The sequence below is a fragment of the Plecotus auritus genome, assembly GCF_963455305.1.
Source record: "Plecotus auritus genome assembly, chromosome: X".
NCBI lineage: Eukaryota > Metazoa > Chordata > Mammalia > Chiroptera > Vespertilionidae > Plecotus > Plecotus auritus.
In genome coordinates this window covers 57,778,685-57,799,766 of record NC_137784.1, presented here as the reverse complement: position 1 = coordinate 57,799,766, position 21,082 = coordinate 57,778,685, and the positions used below count along the sequence as shown (strand labels likewise).

At 38.7% G+C, this 21,082-nt stretch overlaps 1 protein-coding gene across 5 annotated transcripts in view; it reads left to right on the top strand.

Annotated features, from left to right (window-relative positions):
• HDAC8 (histone deacetylase 8) overlaps positions 1–21,082 on the top strand; it is a 451,824-nt gene that overhangs the window by 217,031 nt on the left and 213,711 nt on the right. For 2 of the 5 annotated variants that reach the window (XM_080653235.1, XM_080653233.1), the window contains one exon: positions 808–2,212. The exons of the other annotated variants lie outside the window; for them this stretch is intronic. In XM_080653235.1, coding sequence (XP_080509361.1) covers positions 808–949 — 142 coding nt within the window. In that variant the 3' untranslated portion in view covers positions 950–2,212. Of the gene's footprint in view, positions 1–807; positions 2,213–21,082 lie in introns of those variants that run through there. 5 annotated transcript variants of the gene reach the window in all.

Genomic DNA, 21,082 nt, shown 5'->3' with positions numbered 1-21,082 from the left:
AAGTGACACAAATATAAAGAGATAAATAGCACAATGTAAACAGATAAATTACAGTTCTACTGTGTTTTCCCGAAAATAAAACATCCTCCGAAAATAAGACCTACTTACAGGTTTCCTTCTGAGTGAAATATAAGGCATCCCCCGAAAATAAGGCCCCAGGGCTCTGTCTCAGAATGAAAATTAATTTACCATAAACTGGTCGCTAGGGCCGCCCCAACTGGCGTCTAGCAACCAGTTACCTTACGCGGAGTCCTGACATCACTGCTGTGTGGAGGCCGAGCGGAGGTCGGAGTGAGCGGTGAGCACGGGGCGGGAGAGAGGAGGAGACTTTCGAGATGCGTGTAGAAGAACAGGAGGATTAGAGCAGATGGGACGCGGCGAAGGTGGTGAGTGCTGGTCTGTCTCTGGTGACACTACCTGATGCTCGCGGCCGCCTTCATGATGACTGAAGGTTCTCAGTCAGTGGCAGACCCTGCTCCAGCCCAGATCCAGGCCCCAGCAAGCCCAGTGACAGGCCCCAGGCAGGCCCCAGGGGGTAAATGTCTGATAAAGGGGTAGGGGGGATGTCTGGTGAAGGTGTTCAGTGGCACAGGGGTGGGGGGAGGGGGATCACTTAAAATGACACAGGAGGATCAGAGGGGGCAATCAAAATGACACAGGAGGATCAAAAGGGGTTACTAAAATGGTAATCCCCCCTCTGATTCTCCTGTGCCATTTTGATTCCCCCCTCTGATCCCCCCTGTGTCATTTTGAGTGATCCCCCTCCCCACACTTTGATACCCCAATTCCTTTTTTTTTTACCCCTAGAAATGAGCGCAAAAAGAAAAAGCTACTCCGTGGAGTACAAGAAAGGAATCGTGGAAGACTCTTGGGGCCAAAATCTTACTGCTTTCTGCAAAGAGATGTTGAGTATCCGATTGGTCTGAAAATGGCGAGCAGAGTATGGTAACCTCATTGAACAAGTGGACAAGGGAAATGCTAAAAAGCGCAAGTGTGGATCAGGTCGGCAGCCATTATTTTCCGAGCTGGAAGACCTGATCTGTGAATGGGTTGTTGACAGGAGAGCAAAGGCTTTGGTTGTGAATAGGGCTCAGATTCAAGAATTTGCCCTTGCAATGGCACCACAGTTTGACATAGCCCCCGAAGACTTCAAAGCATCACAACACTGGCTGGATAATTTCCTTCAGCGAAGTGAACTGTCTTTAAGAAGATCTACAACATTGTTTAGGTTGGAAGAGACTCAAGTTATTAAGCGAGCACTTGCATTCAAGTCCTTTATTGATGATGCTGACTTCTCTAAATACAATCTTTCCAACATGATTGCTATGGATGAAACTGCAGTGTTTATGGGCCAATCATCTCAAACAACAATTGAACAGCGGGGTGCCTCCTTAGCGTACATTCCCTCCACTGCTTACGAAAGTGCACGTGTTTCCTGTATTTTGGCAATTCGTCTGGATGGCACTAAAATCCCACCTTTAATCATTTCTAAGGGCAAGAAGGAAAAGATTGAACGTGTTTTGGGCATTTTTATTCTTGAAACTGAAAAAGCCTGGGCCACACAAGCAGTTATAAGGAAGTGGGTCGATTTAATGCTGCCGCTTGTTATGCGAGGGAGCCAAAGAGGTCTGCTAGTCTGGGATGCAGCCAGCACTCACTGCGCTAAAGACATGAAGACATTTCTTCACGAAAGAAAAATAGATCAGATAATGATTCCCACAGGAATGACGGCCTGTCTCCAGACTCTTGATATTGCAATAAACAAGCCATTCAAAGACAATTTGCACATGGAAATTAATGACTACATTGAAAATAGAATGGAGAGAAATCAGCATGGAAACTTTGTGAAACCTAAACTGCAAGAAGTTGTGACTTGGGTGAAGAATTCATGGGAAAAAATCACTGACAGTTGCATTGCAAATGCACTGCGAGCAGGCTACCTTGACAAGAAGTACTCATTTAAAGACAGTTCTATTGCTAAACATGAGAGATTTGGTCCACTGATTCTGAAAGAAATGGAGTCACAAGAAATTCATCAGGAAATTCAGGAATTGGATTGTTATGATGATGTTCCAGAAGATGTTGGCATGATTGTCATTGAATAAATGAGTAAATTCTTGATACTGTAGGATTCACAGTTTGTCTGGTTTGTGTTGACAACTACTGTACTACTGTACTGTATACAGGTAATAAATTTCCTTTATTTTCATTTAACAATAAATGTGTACCGTATTCTTCTTCATGGAAAAATAATACATCCCCTGAAAATAAGACCTAGCGTGTCTTTGGGGGCAAAAATTAATATAAAACACTGTCTTATTTTCGGGGAACACGGTAGTTGTTAGGTACAATCATAACAGTATGAAACAGTGCTATGAGAACCCAGTGAAGGTGTATCCAATAGTTCCTGATGAAGAGAAGGAAGGCTTCCCTACAAAGGTATTCACATCCCATTTTTTTAGTTCTAATGTTAGTTGAAAGAACGTAATAGAAAATGGGGAGATAACACTTCAAAGAGGAACAAGAAAGAACCTTTTACTTTTATTTTCCTAGATAGTATTCCAAAGGACAACAGGTTCAAGACGAGGTATTTGATAAGTGAAAATGACCTGTGCAAGTCTGTTAATGGAGAAGTATGTAATGAAGTAAGAGACATCTAAGATGATTGAGAGGAAAGGAAATAATCAAGAATTCAAGGTTCCAGAGGAGGTAAAATCTGGAGCCCAAGTAGGGTTTACTTCTGAACAAGATACAAAGTCACCATTTCTCTAAAATTAGGGGAAAGAAAAATAGATTAATGTAGACATAAATAATTTACATCTAAAAAGAGGAAAGAAGTAAATTTCTGAAAATTACATTCTATCTGTAATGCAATTTTTCTTGGTTGTATAAACTAAGAATATTTTCTTAATATGTTCATAACAAACACCTACAACTGATGGCACTGCCAACTGTTGGTGAAATAGAAGTAACAGAAACAGAGCCCTCCCCTCTGCACCTGGAGAAGTGGGGTTCTGAGTGCTACAGTAGCAGGAGAGGATTGTGATAGAGTAGCAACCTCCCTTTTGCTTTCACCTTCAGTTCTTAACTGGTAATTATTGCATGAGGCCCTATTGCCCATTCTAATCTTTTGCTCCAATCTATACATATGAACACCACATAAGACAATTTTCCAACCTGAATTTTGTCCACTTCTGAATAGAATTAGCAGCCAACGTGCCAGCTATGCTGGCTTAATGGACCCAAAAGCTTTTGGCTGCATCATGCTCTCTCCTAACCTTTACAGCAAGTGATTCCCCCATTTATTGAATAATCTTTCACAGTTACTTCTCACTGTGGACCTCCAGGAAGCAGACCTGAAATTAGGCTTGCTAACAGTGATATTGAGCCTCTCCACCTAAGCCCCACTGGGAATATAGTAGTGGGTAGACCCAGAGACTGGGAATTTACCAGACGCTTTATGCCTAGTACCTCTTCATATTGCCCCATTTAATAAAATCAGAGGAAACAATTTAAACTCTGCATTGCAGAGACCTTCAACTGATTGCTACTTTTCTGCTTCTGCTCTAAGCACATGCCATGGTAACAAAATATCTGTATAAATTATAACCGGACTTCTTATCCATTTACTGTTAATGTAAAAAGGCCTACATTTCCTGCTAGATCACATATTGGCCTTATAAACTTTAGTACTTTTTCTAACCAGGAAAAAATTCAAAGAGAAAGAACAAAAAGATAATTCAATCATTTCTCTAGTGTGATCAAAATTTGTTTTTTATTATTGATAGTGTATTCATGGTAAGGAGATAGAGTTTCTTCTGAGGCGATGAAGAAAGTAATTTCTCCTTAGAGGAGTACAACAGAAGGGCAAAGCCTTGAAAGGTGAAGAAACTCTGTTTCTTTAAAGAAAATTAGCAGACTTCACTAAAAAGATGCAAACAAGAAAAGAAACTAACATTTATTGAGCACCTATTATATGCCAGGTACTATGCTAGATGCTTTCACAAGCCTTATTTCATCTAATACTCACATAACTTTGTAAAGTATTTATCTAAATTTATAGAAGAGAAACTGTCTCAAAGAGGTTGGCTGGTTGGCTCAAGGTCACACAGCTATGAGTGAGTAGTAGAGGGAAGATAGGGAAGATCCAAAAAGATAATTGGGCATGAGAGTAGATCCCTGTTACCCCACATTTTGAAACTAGAGCATTGGTTTCTTTTAAGACTCATATCTATTCCTGGAGTGACCTTAAACTTGAAAAATAATCATCATTTTAAAAAAGGAACTAGCATTTGTTGGGCACTTTTCCTGCCTCCCTCATGCCTCCATGTTCATTCCCTCAAATCCCTCAAGCTAATCTTCTAGACTACTCACTTCCTTAACTAATTGACTCACATCTTCTACTCTATCTACTCATTTGTTGGTTCATTAATTCAACTAACAATCATTTATTAGATGACTACTATGTGTCAGAATTCTTCCAGGTGCTAGAAAAGCAAAAGTGAAGACCCAGTTCTTGCTCTGGAAAGATTTCACAACCTAAAGGAGGCCATAGACATAGAAACATTGGCTTAAATCCTATTATAGAGAGCAGTTGTGGATCCAGGTTTTGTAGGTCTGAAGCATACACAGATTTGGGGGAAGAGTACTATTTAAGAAAGAGAACATAAAATTATGAACACAAAATTATGAACATAAAATTAGGTACAAGTGAATATTTAAAATGATAAAAGAAACTGCAACAAATGTATACATTTTAAAAAGCTGAAAGATACTACAAACATTACAATATCTAAAAACATTCAAACATATGTTTTATTAATTAAATATGTGATGCATCTATGGCACTGTTTTCCTACATTTTTGGCTGCATTTGCTTTTGTAATGTCATTTTCAAAAGAAAGAACAAAAAGATAATTCAATCATTTCTCTAGTATGATCAAAATTTGTTTTTTATTATTGATAGTGGATTAATATATGCTCAGGCTCCCATAACAAAATACCATGGAAAAGGTGGCTTCAACAACAGAAATATCAGTTCTGGAGGTTTGAATTCCCACATATAGTCACATTGGGGTAGGCCTTCAGCATATGAATTGGGGTGAGAGAGGTATGGCGGGGTGGACACCATTCAGTCCATAGCAGTTGGGATGCGTAAAACATATAACTGTACACAGCCATACTCAATGCTTGTAATATTGCTAGGAGGTTTGACGCCTTCAAAAACAGTGACTATGATAAATTCTATTTTGTATAACTAGAGGCCTGGTGCACAAAATGTGTGCACTCGGGGGTGGGGTCCCTCAGCCCGGCCTGCACCCTCTCAGGTTGTGGGCCTAAGCCGTCAGTCGGACATCCTTAGTGCCACTGCCACTGTGCTCACCAGCTGTGAGCCCTGTGTGAGCACACTGACCACCAGGGGGCAGCTCCTGCATTGAGCGTCTTCCCCCTAGTGGTCAGTGCGTGTCATAGCAACCAGTTGTTCAGCCATTCAATCAATTTGCATATTAGCCTTTTATTATATAGGATTTCCATGATAAAGAAAAATATCAAGGCTCATTTATAGTTCTATATGCTGTATTAACTATATCTTTGAAAGGAGAACACTTTCATTTTGAGTAGGCATCACAAAAAAACAAATCCTCAACTTAAAATTTAAATGTGATGATTAGAAGAATTTTCCACAGACTAACTTTGCACTTTTTACATTTAGAACTTTGTTTCACCTACCTGTACTACTCAATATGTTTAAAACTTTCACCTCTGCTACTCAATATGGATACATTCGTGTCATAATACTATCTGTGGCTCTTTGTGTGTGTGTGTAAAGATGCTGGGTGAGTCAGGGCATTGGGTTATGGAAGCATTCCTGAAGCCATAACTATACCATTAGCAATAAATTAACTATACGGTAAATCCTCAATTAATGTTGTTGATAGGTTCTTAGAACTGCAGTGAGATGACATTTAACAAAATCAGTTTTACTCTAGGCTAATTGATATACGTAAACAAGAGTTACAGTCCTATGGCATCTCATCAATGTTATAACAAAATGGCATTAGACAAAACTACATTATTCTAGGACCTGCTGTGCACATAACTTATTGCAAACTACATAAATATATCCCACTGGATCCATACTAAATCCATCCACAATTCAACCTCCTCTTAGTCATTCCAGTGCCACCCAACACAAGGCAAAGTCTGATGGAGGAAAAGTCCAACTGGAGAATAGTTTTAACTGAATTTGGTTAAATATCTTACTTTAAAAATTAGGAATAAATATATAACCTTATAAAAATAAAGTTAGGGCCCTCCTAGGGTGTGTCCAAGTGAGGGGCTTTAAAGATTTATGATTAGCTTCATGGTAAATTAGCCTCCAAAAAATACATTTAAGTTACTTTATGTAATCACAAAAGCTTCACAAGCCAATATTTAAGTTGAATCTTTAAAGATACTTAAGGGGAAGGACATTTCAGGAAAAGTGATTGCATGTACAAAGCCATACAGAGGAGTGAAAGAACACAGAGTCGTGAGGAGTTATAAATAGTTTACTATTTCTGTAGGGCATCTTGAGGAATGGTGGGAGATGATGCAACAGAGGCAGACCTACAATTGAAAAGCATCAGATTCTTGGAAAGTTGTGGAAATCACAACTCACATCTTTCCCTAAGCTACCTTAAGTTCTCTGATTTTCAATGAGAGAAAGATGCCTGTTTTTCCTGTTCCTATTGTGGGTGTGATGACAAAATCAGAAAAGATAAAGAAGAACTCAACACCATCATCAACCAAAAGAATCTAATCATCATATATAGAACATTCTACCCAATAACAGCAGAATGAACTTTCTTTTCAAGCACCTATGGAAAAAATACCAAGATAGACCATATCAAAAGTAATGGAGTAGGCGATGCCAAGCTCCTATCACCTCACAGAAACATAGAAAAACAAACTGTCAGAAACAACATTGTCAAAACTGTGGAAAATAATCAAAAGTTACAGCCACCAAGGAAATGCCAAATTAAGGAAAAGCCAACTTAAATATGTTAAGAAACCACAGTGAGTTACAACTTTGTATCTATTAAGATGGCTATCATTTTAGAAATGGAAAATAACAAGTATTGTGAGGATGTGGAAAAATTGGAACTTGTGTGCATTGCTGGTGGGGATGTAAAATTGTGCCACTGCTGTGGAAAACAGCTTGGCAGTTCCTCAAAAAGTGAGTCATAGAATTACCATTTGATCCAGCAATTCCACTTCTAGGTATATACCCAGAAGAATTGTAAGCAGATATTTTTATAGTAGTGTTGTTACATTATTGTTCAAAAAAAGCCAAAAGGTATAAACAACCCAAATATGCATCAAAAGATGAATAGATATACAAAATATAGTATATGCATACAGTGGAATGGAACAGATACCCTGGACCACCAGAAAGATCAACAATAGGTCCTACAGAAAATTAAGCTTAAAATATTGCTGAAAACTGAAACATTGCTAGAAGAAAAAATGGGATCTATTTTACTTTGGTTATATCATGAAAAGTCTGGGCTCTTTGGAAAAAGATAATGCTGCTAGGAAAAAATAGAAGGCAGCAGAAAAAGAAGAAGACCAAATATGAGATGGGTTGACTCTGTAAAAGAAGCCATAGCCATGTGTCTACAGGAGTTGAGCAGGGCTGTTGAGGAAAGGACATTGTGGACATCACTCATTCATAGAGTCACCCGAGGAGTTAGAAATAACTCAACAGTACAAAACACACACATACAATGGAATATTATTTAGTCTTACAAAGGAATGAAATTCTAATGAGTACTGCAACATGGATGAACCTTGAAAACATTATGCTAAGTGAAATAAGCCAGACAAAAGATGGCAAACATTATATTATTCTACTTAGATGAAGTGCTCAGAATATACAAATTCATAGTGACAGAAAGTAGCTTAGAAGTTACTAGGAACCACGGAGAGAGAGGAATGGAGAGTTAATATTTTTTAAATAAATCTTTATTGTTCAGATTATTACAGTTGTTCCTCTTTTTCCCCCCATAGCTCCCCTCCACCCAGTTCTCACCCCACCCTCTGCCCTTACTCCCCCACTCACTGTCCTCATCCATAGGTGTATGATTTTTGTCCAGTCTCTTCTCGCACCCCCCACACCCCTTTCCCCCCGAGAATTGTCAGTCCACTCCCTTTCTATGCCCCTGATTCTATTATATTCATGTTTATTCTGTCCATCAGATTTTTTATTCACTTGGATTTTAGATTCACTTGTTGATAGATATGTATTTGTGGTTCATAATTTTTATCTTTACCTTTTTCTTCTTCCTCTTCTTTAAGAATACCTTTCAGCATTTCATATAATACTGGTTTGGCAGTAATGAACTCCTTTAGCTTTTTCTTATCTGTGACGCTCTTTATCTGACCTTCCATTCTGAATGATAGCTTTGCTGGGTAAAGTAATCTTGGTTGTAGGTTCTTGCTATTCATCACTTTGAATATTTCTTGCCACTCCCTTCTGGCCTGCATAGTTTCTGTTGAGAAATCAGCTGACAATTGTATGGGTACTCCCCTGTAGGTAACTAACTGTTTTTCTCTTGCTGCTTTTAATATTCTCTCTTTGTCTTTTGCCCTTGGCATTTTAATTATAATGTGTCTTGGTGTGGTCCTCTTTGGATTCCTTTTGTTTGGGGTTCTGTGTGCTTCCTGGACTTGTAAGTCTATTTCTTTCACCAGATTGCGGAAGTTTTCTGTCATTATTTCTTCCAATAGGTTTTCAGTATCTTGCTCTCTCTCTTCTTCTGGCACCCCCATAATTCTGATGTTGGTACACTTGAAGTTGTCCCAGAGGCTCCTTACAATATCTTCATATTTTTGGATTCTTTTTTCTTTTTGCTTTTCCAGTTGGGTGTTTTTTGCTTCTTTGTATTTCAAATCTTTGACTTGATTCTTGTGATCCTCTAGTCTGCTGTTGGATTTCTGTATATTATTTTTTATTTCAGTCAGTGTATGCTTAATTCCTAATTGGTCCTTTTTCATATCCTTGAGTGTCTCAATAAATTTATTGGCCTTTTCTAGAAAATTCTTGAAAAACCTTATAACCGTGGTTTTGAACTCTATATCCAGTTGTTTGCTTTCCTCCATTCTGTCATTTGTGACCCGTTTCTTTGTCTCCACATTTTGGCTGCTTCCCTGTGTTGATGGAGTGGCTTTGTGTGCTAGGTGTCCTATAGGGCCCAGTGGTTCATCCTTCCCAATTACCTGAGGTGGACACTCTTGGTGCACCCCTTTGTGGGCTGTGTGCACAGTCTTGTTGTAGTTAAGCCTTGATTGTTGTTGGTATCACTGGGAGGAATTGACCTCAGGCCAATTGGCTGTGAGGATCAGCTGTGTCTATGCTGGGAGAACTTCTGTGCTGGAGACACCCTTATGGGGCAAGACTTGCTTCAGTGGGGCTTTGGTGCTCACTGAGTCTGCCCCCTGAGTGTGTTCCTTATGGATCTGAGGAGTTGTAATCTGGATGGTCCCACTCTGACCACTGGTTACACTGGCTCTTGGATCTCCAAGGAGGTGCAAATTTAGCCTCTGCCTGAGACCACCCAGCAGGAGCTACAGAGAGATCTGCAGATTCCTCCTCTTTGTTTGGGGTTTGGAGGTGCCCAGATGAGGCCCAGGTGTGAAGCAATGCAAGCTGCTGTGGGGCCTTTGGCCTTCTTTTGGAAGTTCTGGGGCTCTCTGACCCAGCTGCAGTTTGTTAGGTAATTTTAGATTGCAAATGGCCAGGCCATTCATATGCAAAAGCCTCTGTGCACTGCTTGGGTGGGGCAGGATCTCAGGGAATCAACAGGGTGGAGCAAACAGCTATAGCTGATCCTCAGCCCTGGCCTAAGTGGCCCCCGGGTCTCAGTGTCCCTCGGTAATTGCTGCAAGCACCTTTGAGAGAAAGCCACTCTCGAGTTCCGCCCTATGCCAGACAGTGCAGTTTCTCCCCGTATTAGTCTTGGTCCCCAGAGTCTCACCCAGAACTGGAGTTCAGAGCAGTCGGGAGCTTGTGTTTCCCTCCCAATTGAAAAGACAACCGCGTACTCAGTTGCCAGCCCTTTCCACACGTGCGCGCCTCCATACCTCTGCACTTCACTTCCACACCTCTTATGAGTTTCAGTGTGCTTTTCTCTTTCCTTCTAGTTGTAGAATTTCCACTCATCCAGCCTTCCTGTGGTTCTGGATGATGTCCGTTTTGTCTTTTAGTTGTAGTTTTAATGTGTACATAGCTTCTGTGTAAGATAATAAAAAAGTTCTGGGACTACATAGTGGTGATGTTGTACAGCATTGTGAATGTACTTAATACCACTGAACTGAACATTTAGAAATGGTTAAAATGGAAAAAAAAAGTCAACGAAGAGATGGAAGATACACCAAAAAATCTCTTAAAAAGCATAATTAAAAGGTAGTGAGATGGGAAATAGAAAAAAGAAAAATTAGAGAATTCACCCATAGGGTTCAACATTCAATTAGAATATATATATATATATATATATATATATATATATATATATATATATATAGAGAGAGAGAGAGAGAGAGAGAGAGAGAGAGAGAGAGAGAGAGAGAGAAGAAAATTAAGGGGAATAAATTAACAAAGAAATAATAAATGAAAATCACCCTGAAACCTAAGGACACAACTTTCCTGGCTGACAGGACCCACTGGTTGCCCAGCACTATGAGGGAAAAAGAAAGATCTCTAGACAAATCATCAGAACTCCAGAAAAGAGGAAAAAGAGATTATCCCAATAGATAAAAGTTTCTAGGGAGAAAAATTTCAAGTCACATAAAGTTTAGAAATCAGAATGCTTTTAGACTTCTCAACGACAGTACTGAAAGCTTGAAGACATTGGACCAATACCTTTAACATTCTGGAGAGAACATTATTTTCAACCTTGAATTCTCAACCAAACTACCAATTAATTGCAAGACTACCTTAAATTCTCAACCAAACTACCAATTAATTGCAAGGCAAAATACAGGCATTTTCAGACATGCACGGTCAGGAATCTTGGAGTTGCTCAATAAAAGAGGGCAATGAATCTGAAAAGAGGGAGTCCTATGATCCAGTAAACAGAGGATTCCATGCAGGAAGGATTTCTCAGGATGATAGTGAAGGAAAGCTCCCAGATACTAGCTGTGCAGAAGGCCTAGAAATCAAACTGCCCAAATTGAAGGACTCCAAGTCCGTGGTCAGCAAACTGCGTCTCGTGAGCCACATGCAGCTCTTTGGCCCCTTGAGTGTGGCTCTTCCACAAAATACCACGACCTGGGCAAGTCTATTTTGAAGAAGTGGCATTAGAAGAAGTTTAAGTTTAAAAAATTTGGCTCTCAAAAGAAATTTCAATCGTTGTACTGTTATTTGGCTCTGTTGACTAATGAGTTTGCCGACCACTGCTCCAAGTGAAGAGCTCTGAGGAGAAGATGGAATTCACAGGTTGCCTATTATAGTTGACAGTACTGAGAGAAATATCACAGTTTTATAAAAGAGTGTGAAATGAGTTAGTTATAAGTACATAGAAATGGATACACATTAGTGATAAGTACATCGAAAGCTAAGCAACATATGCAAGGTGAGGTAATTATTAATTTGAGAACAAAAGTTTAACAAAGAAAAAAAGTAATCATACTATAACACATGACTCAGCTCTGAACAGTACTTGTTGTCACAATAATTTATACACTGAATTGTTAATTTAGCAAAAATTTATAGGATAATTAGATGGGCAATATGAGATAAGGTGAAAATGTGGGTAGATTGATGTGAGACAGGACTGAATCTTAATATTCCATAGAACGAAGTCATAGTGCATATCAAAAATTGAAAAACAACTAGCAGCCTTCTTGTGTTATTTGAACATATAGGGGGAAATACCAGAAGCGGCTAAAAAAGTGAAAAAAGTATTAGTTTCTAGGAAATAGAAATTGAAATGGAAAAGGATAAGGTAAAAAACTGTTGTGTGTCATAAAATGTAGGTAACATTTGACTGTATACACTATGTGCATGTTATTAAACTACCATATTGATAAAAATATAAATTAAATAAGTAAAATTTTAGGGTCAGATCTAAAGGTGTACTATGTAATCCTAGTCTGGTTGCAATGCCCATTATAATAAATTGTTAAAGGAAAAACAGTTCATGGTACAAATAAAAAGATACCTAACTTTTTAATGGTAGCAAAGCTTTATGTCATTTGTATTTGCCCTTGTCCCACTCCCACACCAGCTGGGCAGCAGTCTTGAAAACAGTAGCCTATGTTCCTAGCGTGGGACCTAAAACATGGTTCCGGCGTGGGGGGTGGGGGGACAGAGTAGATCTTATTTGAAAATTATTGTGTAGATTTATTCTAACCTGCCAAGGGCTACCTGAATGACAGATGCAGGGCACTCATCTCTATTGCACCTATCTTGGAACTTAACCAGGCCAGAAAATTAGTAGGCATAGCTTTAAAATATCATAAAGTAAATGAACAACTCACAGCTGCCTGAAGCAAAAGATGACAATTGAGACATACAATAGAAAATCTAAGGAAGGCCTGGGAAGAAAGGCCAAGGAGAATATTTCTTTGGAAAATGAAGGCAATTAAAAGCACCCATGTATCGAGAAATGTTCAGGGCAACTAGCATGCTCAGGAAAGACCTAAGAGGACCTATTTTGTTTGTCTTTTTTAAAACTCCTGGCATTCAAGGAAATATCTTAAAACACTAGTAACTCACTAGAAGCTGCAGGTACAAGGTAAAATCAATTGGCTTAAATTATCCAGTCCTAGGGACAGAAACAAAAAAGAATGAATAAAAGTGAACAGAGCCTCAGGGTTCTGTGAGACACCATCCAGTGGGCCAACATACACATTTATGGTAGGTAGTCCTATAATGAGGGGAGAGAGAGAAAGTCAGAAACACTATATGAAGAAATAATGGCTGAAAACTTCCAAAATTTGATGAAAGGCATTATCTACATCATTCAGTAAGCTCAAGGAATTTCAAGCATGATAAATGCAAAGAGAGCCACACCAAGACTCATTATAATCAAGCTGCTGAAAGACAAAGAGAATCTTGAAAGCAGCAAGAGAGAAGCAACTAGTCACATACATGGAATCTTCAATAAGATTAAAAGCTTATTTCTCATCAGTATCCATGGAGCTAGAAGGCAGTTGGATGACATATTTAAAGCACTGGAAAAAAAAAGAAAAAAGAAACCTGTCTGCCACCAATTTTATATTCACTAAAACTCTCCTTCAAAATTAGGGGAGAAATTAAGACATTCCTATATAAACAAACATTGAGGGAGTTTGTTACCACTAAATCTGCCCTAGAAGAAATGAAAGGACACTAGAGAGTAATTTGAAGCTATATGAAGAAATAAAGATCTGTAAAGGAAAGTACATGGGCAAATATAAAGGCTACTATTATTGTATTTTTGGTTTGTAACTCCATTCTTTATTTCCTCATGATGTAAAAGACAAATGCATGAAAAAATTATAAATATGTGTCATTGTGCACATAAATTTGTGGCAACAATACAAAGAATGGGATGTGAATAAATAATAGAGTTTTTATATGCTATTGAAATTAAATTGGTGTCAGTTCAAACTAGATTGTAAGAAAATTTAGGATGTTAAATGTAATACCCATGGCAACTATAAAATAAATAGTAAAATGGCAGATATACTTGTAGCTCCTTATCAGTAAACACTTTAAATAAATTTATTAAAGTCACCAATCAAAAGGCAGAGATTAGCAAGTATGAATTTTAAAAAGAAATTGTGGTCCAACTACATGCTGTTTATGAGAAACTCACTTTAGATCAAAAGAAACAAGTAGGTTGAAAGTGAAATGGTGGAAAAATTATTTCATGCAAATGTTAATCAAAAAGAGCTGAAGTGGCTGTATTAATATCAGACAAAACAGATTTTGAGTCAAAAACTCTTATAAGAGATAAAGAAAGATAGTATAAATTAGTAAAAGTATCAATCAGGAAGATATAACAATTATAAACCTATATGCACCATATATAAAGCAAATATTTACAGAACTGAGAAGAGAAATAGACAGTTCTACTATAATGGTTGGAGACTTCAATACAAAATCTTAAATAATGGATAGACCATCTAGACATAAGAACAATAAGAAAACAGAAGACTTGAATAACATTATAAACCAATTAAACTAAATACATATATACATTCCCCATGATATATCATATTTTAGGTCACAAAACAAATTTCAATAAATTTAAGAACATTGAAGTCATATAAACTGTCTGCTCCAACCATAATGGAATAAAACTAAAAAAACAACAGGAAGAAAATTGAAAAGTTCAAAAATATGTGGGAATTAAGCAACACACTTTTAAAACAACCAGTTGAATAAAGAAGAAAACACAATGGAAATTAGAAAATACTTGGCATTGGATAAAAATGAAAACACAACACATGAAAACTTAGATGCAGCAAGCGCCATTATCAGAATAAAATTTATACCTGTAAATGTTTACATTAAAAGAAAAAGATCACAGATCAATAACCTACCTTTACACCTTGAGGAACTAGAAGAAAAAATATAACCTAATCTAAAACTAGCAAAAAGAAGGAAATAATAAGGAAAAGAACAGAGATAAATGAAATGGAGACTAGAAAAACAATACAGAGAATCAATAAAACCACAGGTTGATTCTTTGAAAAGAACAACAAAATTGACACACCTGTAGTTGGCTAATAAAGAAAAAAGAGAAAAGATGCAAATAACTAATATCAGAAATGAAAGTGGGAACATTACTACTAACATTATAGAAATAAAAACAGAGTATAAGAGAAAACAACAGTTGTATGGTAACAAATTAGCCTAGATAACATGAATAAATTCCTAGAAACAAATAAGTTACCTAAACTGAATCAAGAATAATTACAACATCTTAACAGATCTATAACAGTAAATAAATTGAATTAATTAAAACTTCTCAACAGAGAAAAGTGCAGCAAGAGCCATTATAGACCATAACTTCCTTGATGAATTCTACAAAGCATTTAAAGAATTAATACCAAGCCCTCTTAAACTCTCCCAGATAATTGAACAAGATAGAAAACTTCCAAACTACAAGGCCAGCATTACCCTAAAACCAAAACCAGATAAAAACATCACAACAAAATTACAGCCAAATATATCTAATGATTATAGATGTAAAAAAATCCTTCAAAAATATTAGAAAACTGAATCCAACTGCATTTTAAAATGAGTATACACCATGGCCAAGTAGAAATTATCCTAGGTATGCAAGGATGGTTCAACATAAGAAAATCAATCTATATAATACACTACATTAATTTAACAAAGGAGAAAAGCCACATGATTATCTCAGTTGATGTAGACAAGTCATTTGATAAAATCCAACACCCTTGTATGATAAAAGCATTCAGAATGCAGGAATGGAGGGAAACTTCACATCATGAAAAAGGGCATTTACGAGCTACCATCATAGTCAATGGTAAAAGACTAAAAGCTTCCCCCCTAAAATCAGGAACAAGATGCCCACTTCCATCAATGCAATTCTACATTGTACTAGAATTTCTAGCCAGAGAAATGAGACAAGAAAAAAAAATAAAATGTATAAAAATTGCAAAACAAGTAATGAAACTCTCCCTATTCACAGATGACATGATCCTTCATATAGAAAATCCCAAAGAATTCAGATGAAAGCTACTATAGCTAATAAATAAATTCAGCAATTTTGAAGATCACAATATCTACACACAAAATCAGATATGTTTTTATACACTAGTAATGAAAAATCCAAAAAACATTTTAAGAAAACAATTCCATTTACAATTGCATCCAAAAGAATAAAGACTCGGAAACAAATTTAACCAAAGAGGTAAAAGACTGGTACACTGAAAAACTACAAAATATTTGCTTAAAGAAATTTAAAAAGACCTAAATAAGTGGAAAGCCATCATATGTTCAGACATTGGAATAATTAATATGTCAATGCTACCAAAAGTAGCCTATGGATTCAATGTAATCCCTATCAAAATCCCAACAGCCCTTTTTGCAGAAATGAAAAGAACAATTCTCAAATTCATAAGGAATTTCAAGAGACTCCAAATAACTAAAACAGTCTTGAAAAAGAACAAAGTTAGAGGACTCACACTTCCCAATGTCAAAACTTACTACAAAGCTACAGTAATCAATACAGTGTGGTATTGGCATAAGGATAGATATATAGACCAATGGTTTAGAATCATGAGTCAGAAATAAACTCATACATTTATGGCCAATTAATTTCTACAAAGGTGCCAAGTCCATTTATGGGGAAAGATTGTCACTTCAACAAATGGTGCTTGGACAACTGAATATTCATATGCAATACAATGAAGTTGGACCCTTACCTCACACCAACTACAAGAATTAACTTAAAATAGATCACCAATCTAAATATAAGACCTAACATCATAAAACTGTTAGAAGAAAACAAAGAGATAAATCTTTATGACGCTGTATTTGACAGGGAATTCTTAGATATTGCAATAAAAGAAAAATAGATATAGACAGAACCAAGATGGCGGCATAGGTAAACACCTAAACTGCTGCCCCGCACAACAATTTCAAAACTACAACAAAAAGACAGAACGGACACCATCCAGAACCACAGAAAAGCTGGCTGAGTGAAAATTCTACAACTAGAAGGAAAGAGAAAAGCTCACAGGGAATTGGAGGTACGCAAAGGGTCTTTGTGTGCACAGAGAGGAAGGGCGGCTGAGAGCCTGGCTGACTTTCTCTGGCGGAAAGGGGAAGGAAGCCCCCGACCGCACTGAACCCCAGTTCTGACTGCACTGAACCCCAGTTCCGGGCAAGCCCCTGGGGACCCACGCTCTTACGGGGGGAGTCTGGACTCTCGGGCGGAGACTCGGGAGCCGGGGAAGGCGGAGGACTGAAAGCGCATGCGCGCCAGTGTGCACAAAAGCTGTGGAGGTTGCCACAGGCTTTCCCTAGTGGAAGGGAGTCAGAGGCTCCTGAATACACTGAGCCCCAGTTCTGACTGCAGTGAACCCCAGTTCCAGGTGAGCACCTGGGGACCCACGCTCTTGTGGGGGGAGCCTGGACTCTCGGGCAGAGACTCGGGAGCCGGGAAGGCAGAGGTCTGAAGGCACGCACGTGCGTGCAAGGGCAAGGCTGAGGGGAAGCCAAGACTGAGACTCCACCCCATCCAAGCTGAGCACAGAGGCTATTGCAATTTGGCAAGTCTAATCCTATAAGGCTGTCTCCAGCACCGAACTTCTCCCAGCATAGACACAGCTGATCCTTATAGCCAACTGGCCTGGAGCTCAATTCTTCCCAGTGATACCAACAACAATCAAGACTTAATTACAACAAGGCTGTACACACAGTCCACAAAGGAGTGCACCAAGAGTGTCCACCTCAGGTTAACTGGGGAGGCAGACCCACTGGGCCATATTGGAAACCTAGCACACAAATCTACCTTACCAACTCAGGGAAGCAGTGAAAATGTGGCGTCAAAGAATCAGATCACAAACGAAAGAAATGGAGGAAAACAAACGACTGGATATAGAATTCAAAACCACGGTTATAAGGCTTTTTAAGAATAGCCTAGAAAAGGCCGATAAATATAATGAGACCCTCGAAGATATGAAAAAGGACCAACTAGAAATTAAACATACACTGACTGAAATAAAAAATATTATACAGAGACCCAAAAACAGACAAGAGGAACACAAAAATCAAGTCAAAGAATTGAATTACAAAGAAGCAAAAAACACTCAACCGAAAAAGCAAAAAGCAAAAAAAAAAATCCAAAAAGTTGAAGATAATGTAAGAAGACTCTGGGACAACTTCAAGCGTACCAACATCAGAATTATGGGGGTGCCAGAAGAAGAGAGAGAGCAAGATACTGAAAACCTATTTGAAGAAATAATGACCGAAAACTTCCCCCACCTGGTGAAAGAAATAGACTTACAAGTCCAGGAAGCCCACAGAACCCCAAACAAAAGGAATCCAAAGAGGACCACACCAAGACACATCATAATTAAAATGCCAAGAGCAAAAGACAAAGAGAGAATATTAAAAGCAGCAAGAGAAAAACAGTTAGTTACCTACAAGGGAGCACCCATACGACTGTCAGCTGACTTTTCAACAGAAACTATGCAGGCCAGACGGGAGTGGCAAGAAATTTTCAATGTGATGAATAGCAAGAACCTACAACCAAGATTACTCTACCCAGCAAAGCTATCATTCAGAATTGAAGGGCAGATAAAGAGTTTCACAGACAAGAAAAAGCTAAAGGAGTTCATCACCACCAAACCAATATTATATGAAATGCTGAAAGGTATTCATAAAGAAGAGGAAGAAGAAAAAAGTAAAGAGAAAAATTATGAACAACAAATACATATCTATCAACAAGTGAACCTAAAAATCAAGTGAATTAAAAACCTGAGGGACAGAATAATTTGGTGAATATAATAGAATCAGGGGCATAGAAAGGGAGTGGACTGATAATTCTCAGGGGGAAAGGGGTATGGGGGGTTCATGAAGAGACTGGACAAAAATCATACACCTATGGATGAGGACAGTGGGGGGGAGGTAAGGGCAGAAGGTGGGGTTGGAAATGGGTGGAGGGGAGCTATGGGGGGAAAAAGGAGAAATAATTGTAATAATCTGAATAAAGATTTATTTAAAAAAAAGAAAAATAGATAAATTTGACTTCATCAAGATAAAAAAACTTTTGTGGATGAAAGGAAATTATCAATAAAGTGAAGAGGAAATGTACAGAATGAAATAAAATATTTGCAAATCATATTGATAAATATTTAATATCTATAATATATAAAGAAGTCCTACAGCTCAACAATGAGAAGACAACCCATTATTTTTAATTGGAAAAGGAATTAAATAGACATTTCTGCAAAGATGACACACAGATGGCCAATAAGCACATGAAAAGATGCTCAACATCACAAATCATTAAGGAATTGCAAATCAAAACTACAATGATATCTCAACTTCACACCTACCATGTTTCCCCGAAAATAAAACATCCTCCGAAAATAAGACCTACTTACAGGTTTCCTTCTGAGTGAAATATAAGGCATCCCCCGAAAATAAGGCCCCCAGGCTCTGTCTCAGAATGAAAATTAATTTACCGTAAACTGGTCGCTAGGGCTGCCCCAACTGGCATCTAGCAACCAGTGACATTACGCGGAGTCCTGACGTCACTGCTGTGTGGAGGCCGAGCGGAGGTCAGAGTGAGCAGTGAGCACGGGGCGGGAGAGAGGAGGAGACTTTCGCAGATGTGTGTAGAAGAACAGGAGGATTAGAGCGGATGGGACGCGGTGAAGGTGGTGAGTGCTGGTCTGTCCCTGGTGACACTACCTGATGCTCGCGGCCGCCTTCATGATGACTGAAGGTTCTCAGTCAGTGGCAGACCCTGCTTCAGCCCAGATCCAGGCCCCAGCAAGCCCAGTGACAGTCCCCAGGCAGGCCCTGGGGGTAAATGTCTGATAAAGGGGTAGGGAGGATGTCTGGTGAAGGTGTTCAGTGGCACAGGGGTGGGGGGAGGGGGATCACTTAAAATGACACAGGAGGATCAGTGGGGGCAATCAAAATGACACAGGAGGATCAGAGGGGACAATCAAAATGACACAGGAGGATCAGAGGGGACAATCAAAATGACACAGCAGAATCAAAAGGGGTTAATAAAATGGTAATCCCCCCTCTGATTCTCCTGTGCCATTTTGATTCCCCCCTCTGATCCCCCCTGTGTCATTTTGAGTGATCCCCCTCCCCACACCTTGATACCCCAATTCCTTTTTTTTTACCCCTACAGTAGAAATGAGCGCAAAAAGAAAAAGCTACTCCATGGAGTACAAGAAAGGAATCGTGGAAGACTCTTGGGGCCAAAATCTTACTGCTTTCTGCAAAGAGAAGATGTTGAGTATCCGATTGGTCCGAAAATGGCGAGCAGAGTATGGTAACCTCATTGAACAAGTGGACAAGGGAAATGCTAAAAAGCGCAAGTGTGGATCAGGTCGGCAGCCATTATTTTCCGAGCTGGAAGACCTGATCTGTGAATGGGTTGTTGACAGGAGAGCAAAGGCTTTGGTTGTGAATAGGGCTCAGATTCAAGAATTTGCCCTTGCAATGGCACCACAGTTTGACATAGCCCCCGAAGACTTCAAAGCATCACAACACTGGCTGGATAATTTCCTTCAGCGAAGTGAACTGTCTTTAAGAAGATCTACAACATTGTTTAGGTTGGAAGAGACTCAAGTTATTAAGCGAGCACTTGCATTCAAGTCCTTTATTGATGATGCTGACTTCTCTAAATACAATCTTTCCAACATGATTGCTATGGATGAAACTGCAGTGTTTATGGGCCAATCATCTCAAACAACAATTGAACAGCGGGGTGCCTCCTTAGCATACATTCCCTCCACTGCTTACGAAAGTGCACGTGTTTCCTGTATTTTGGCAATTCGTCTGGATGGCACTGAAATCCCACCTTTAATCATTTCTAAGGGCAAGAAGGAAAAGATTGAACGTGTTTTGGGCATTTTTATTCTTGAAACTGAAAAAGCCTGGGCCACACAAGCAGTTATAAGGAAGTGGGTCGATTTAATGCTGCCGCTTGTTATGCGAGGGAGCCAAAGAAGTCTGCTAGTCTGGGATGCAGCCAGCACTCACCACGCTAAAGACATGAAGACATTTCTTCACGAAAGAAAAATAGATCAGATAATGATTCCCGCAGGAATGACGGCCTATCTCCAGACTCTTGATATTGCAATAAACAAGCCATTCAAAGACAATTTGCGCATGGAAATTAATGACTACATTGAAAATAGAATGGAGAGAAATCAGCGTGGAAACTTTGTGAAACCTAAACTGCAAGAAGTTGTGACTTGGGTGAAGAATTCATGGGAGAAAATCACTGACAGTTGCATTGCAAATGCACTGCAAGCAGGCTACCTTGACAAGAAGTACTCATTTAAAGACAGTGCTATTGCTAAACATGAGAGATTTGGTCCACTG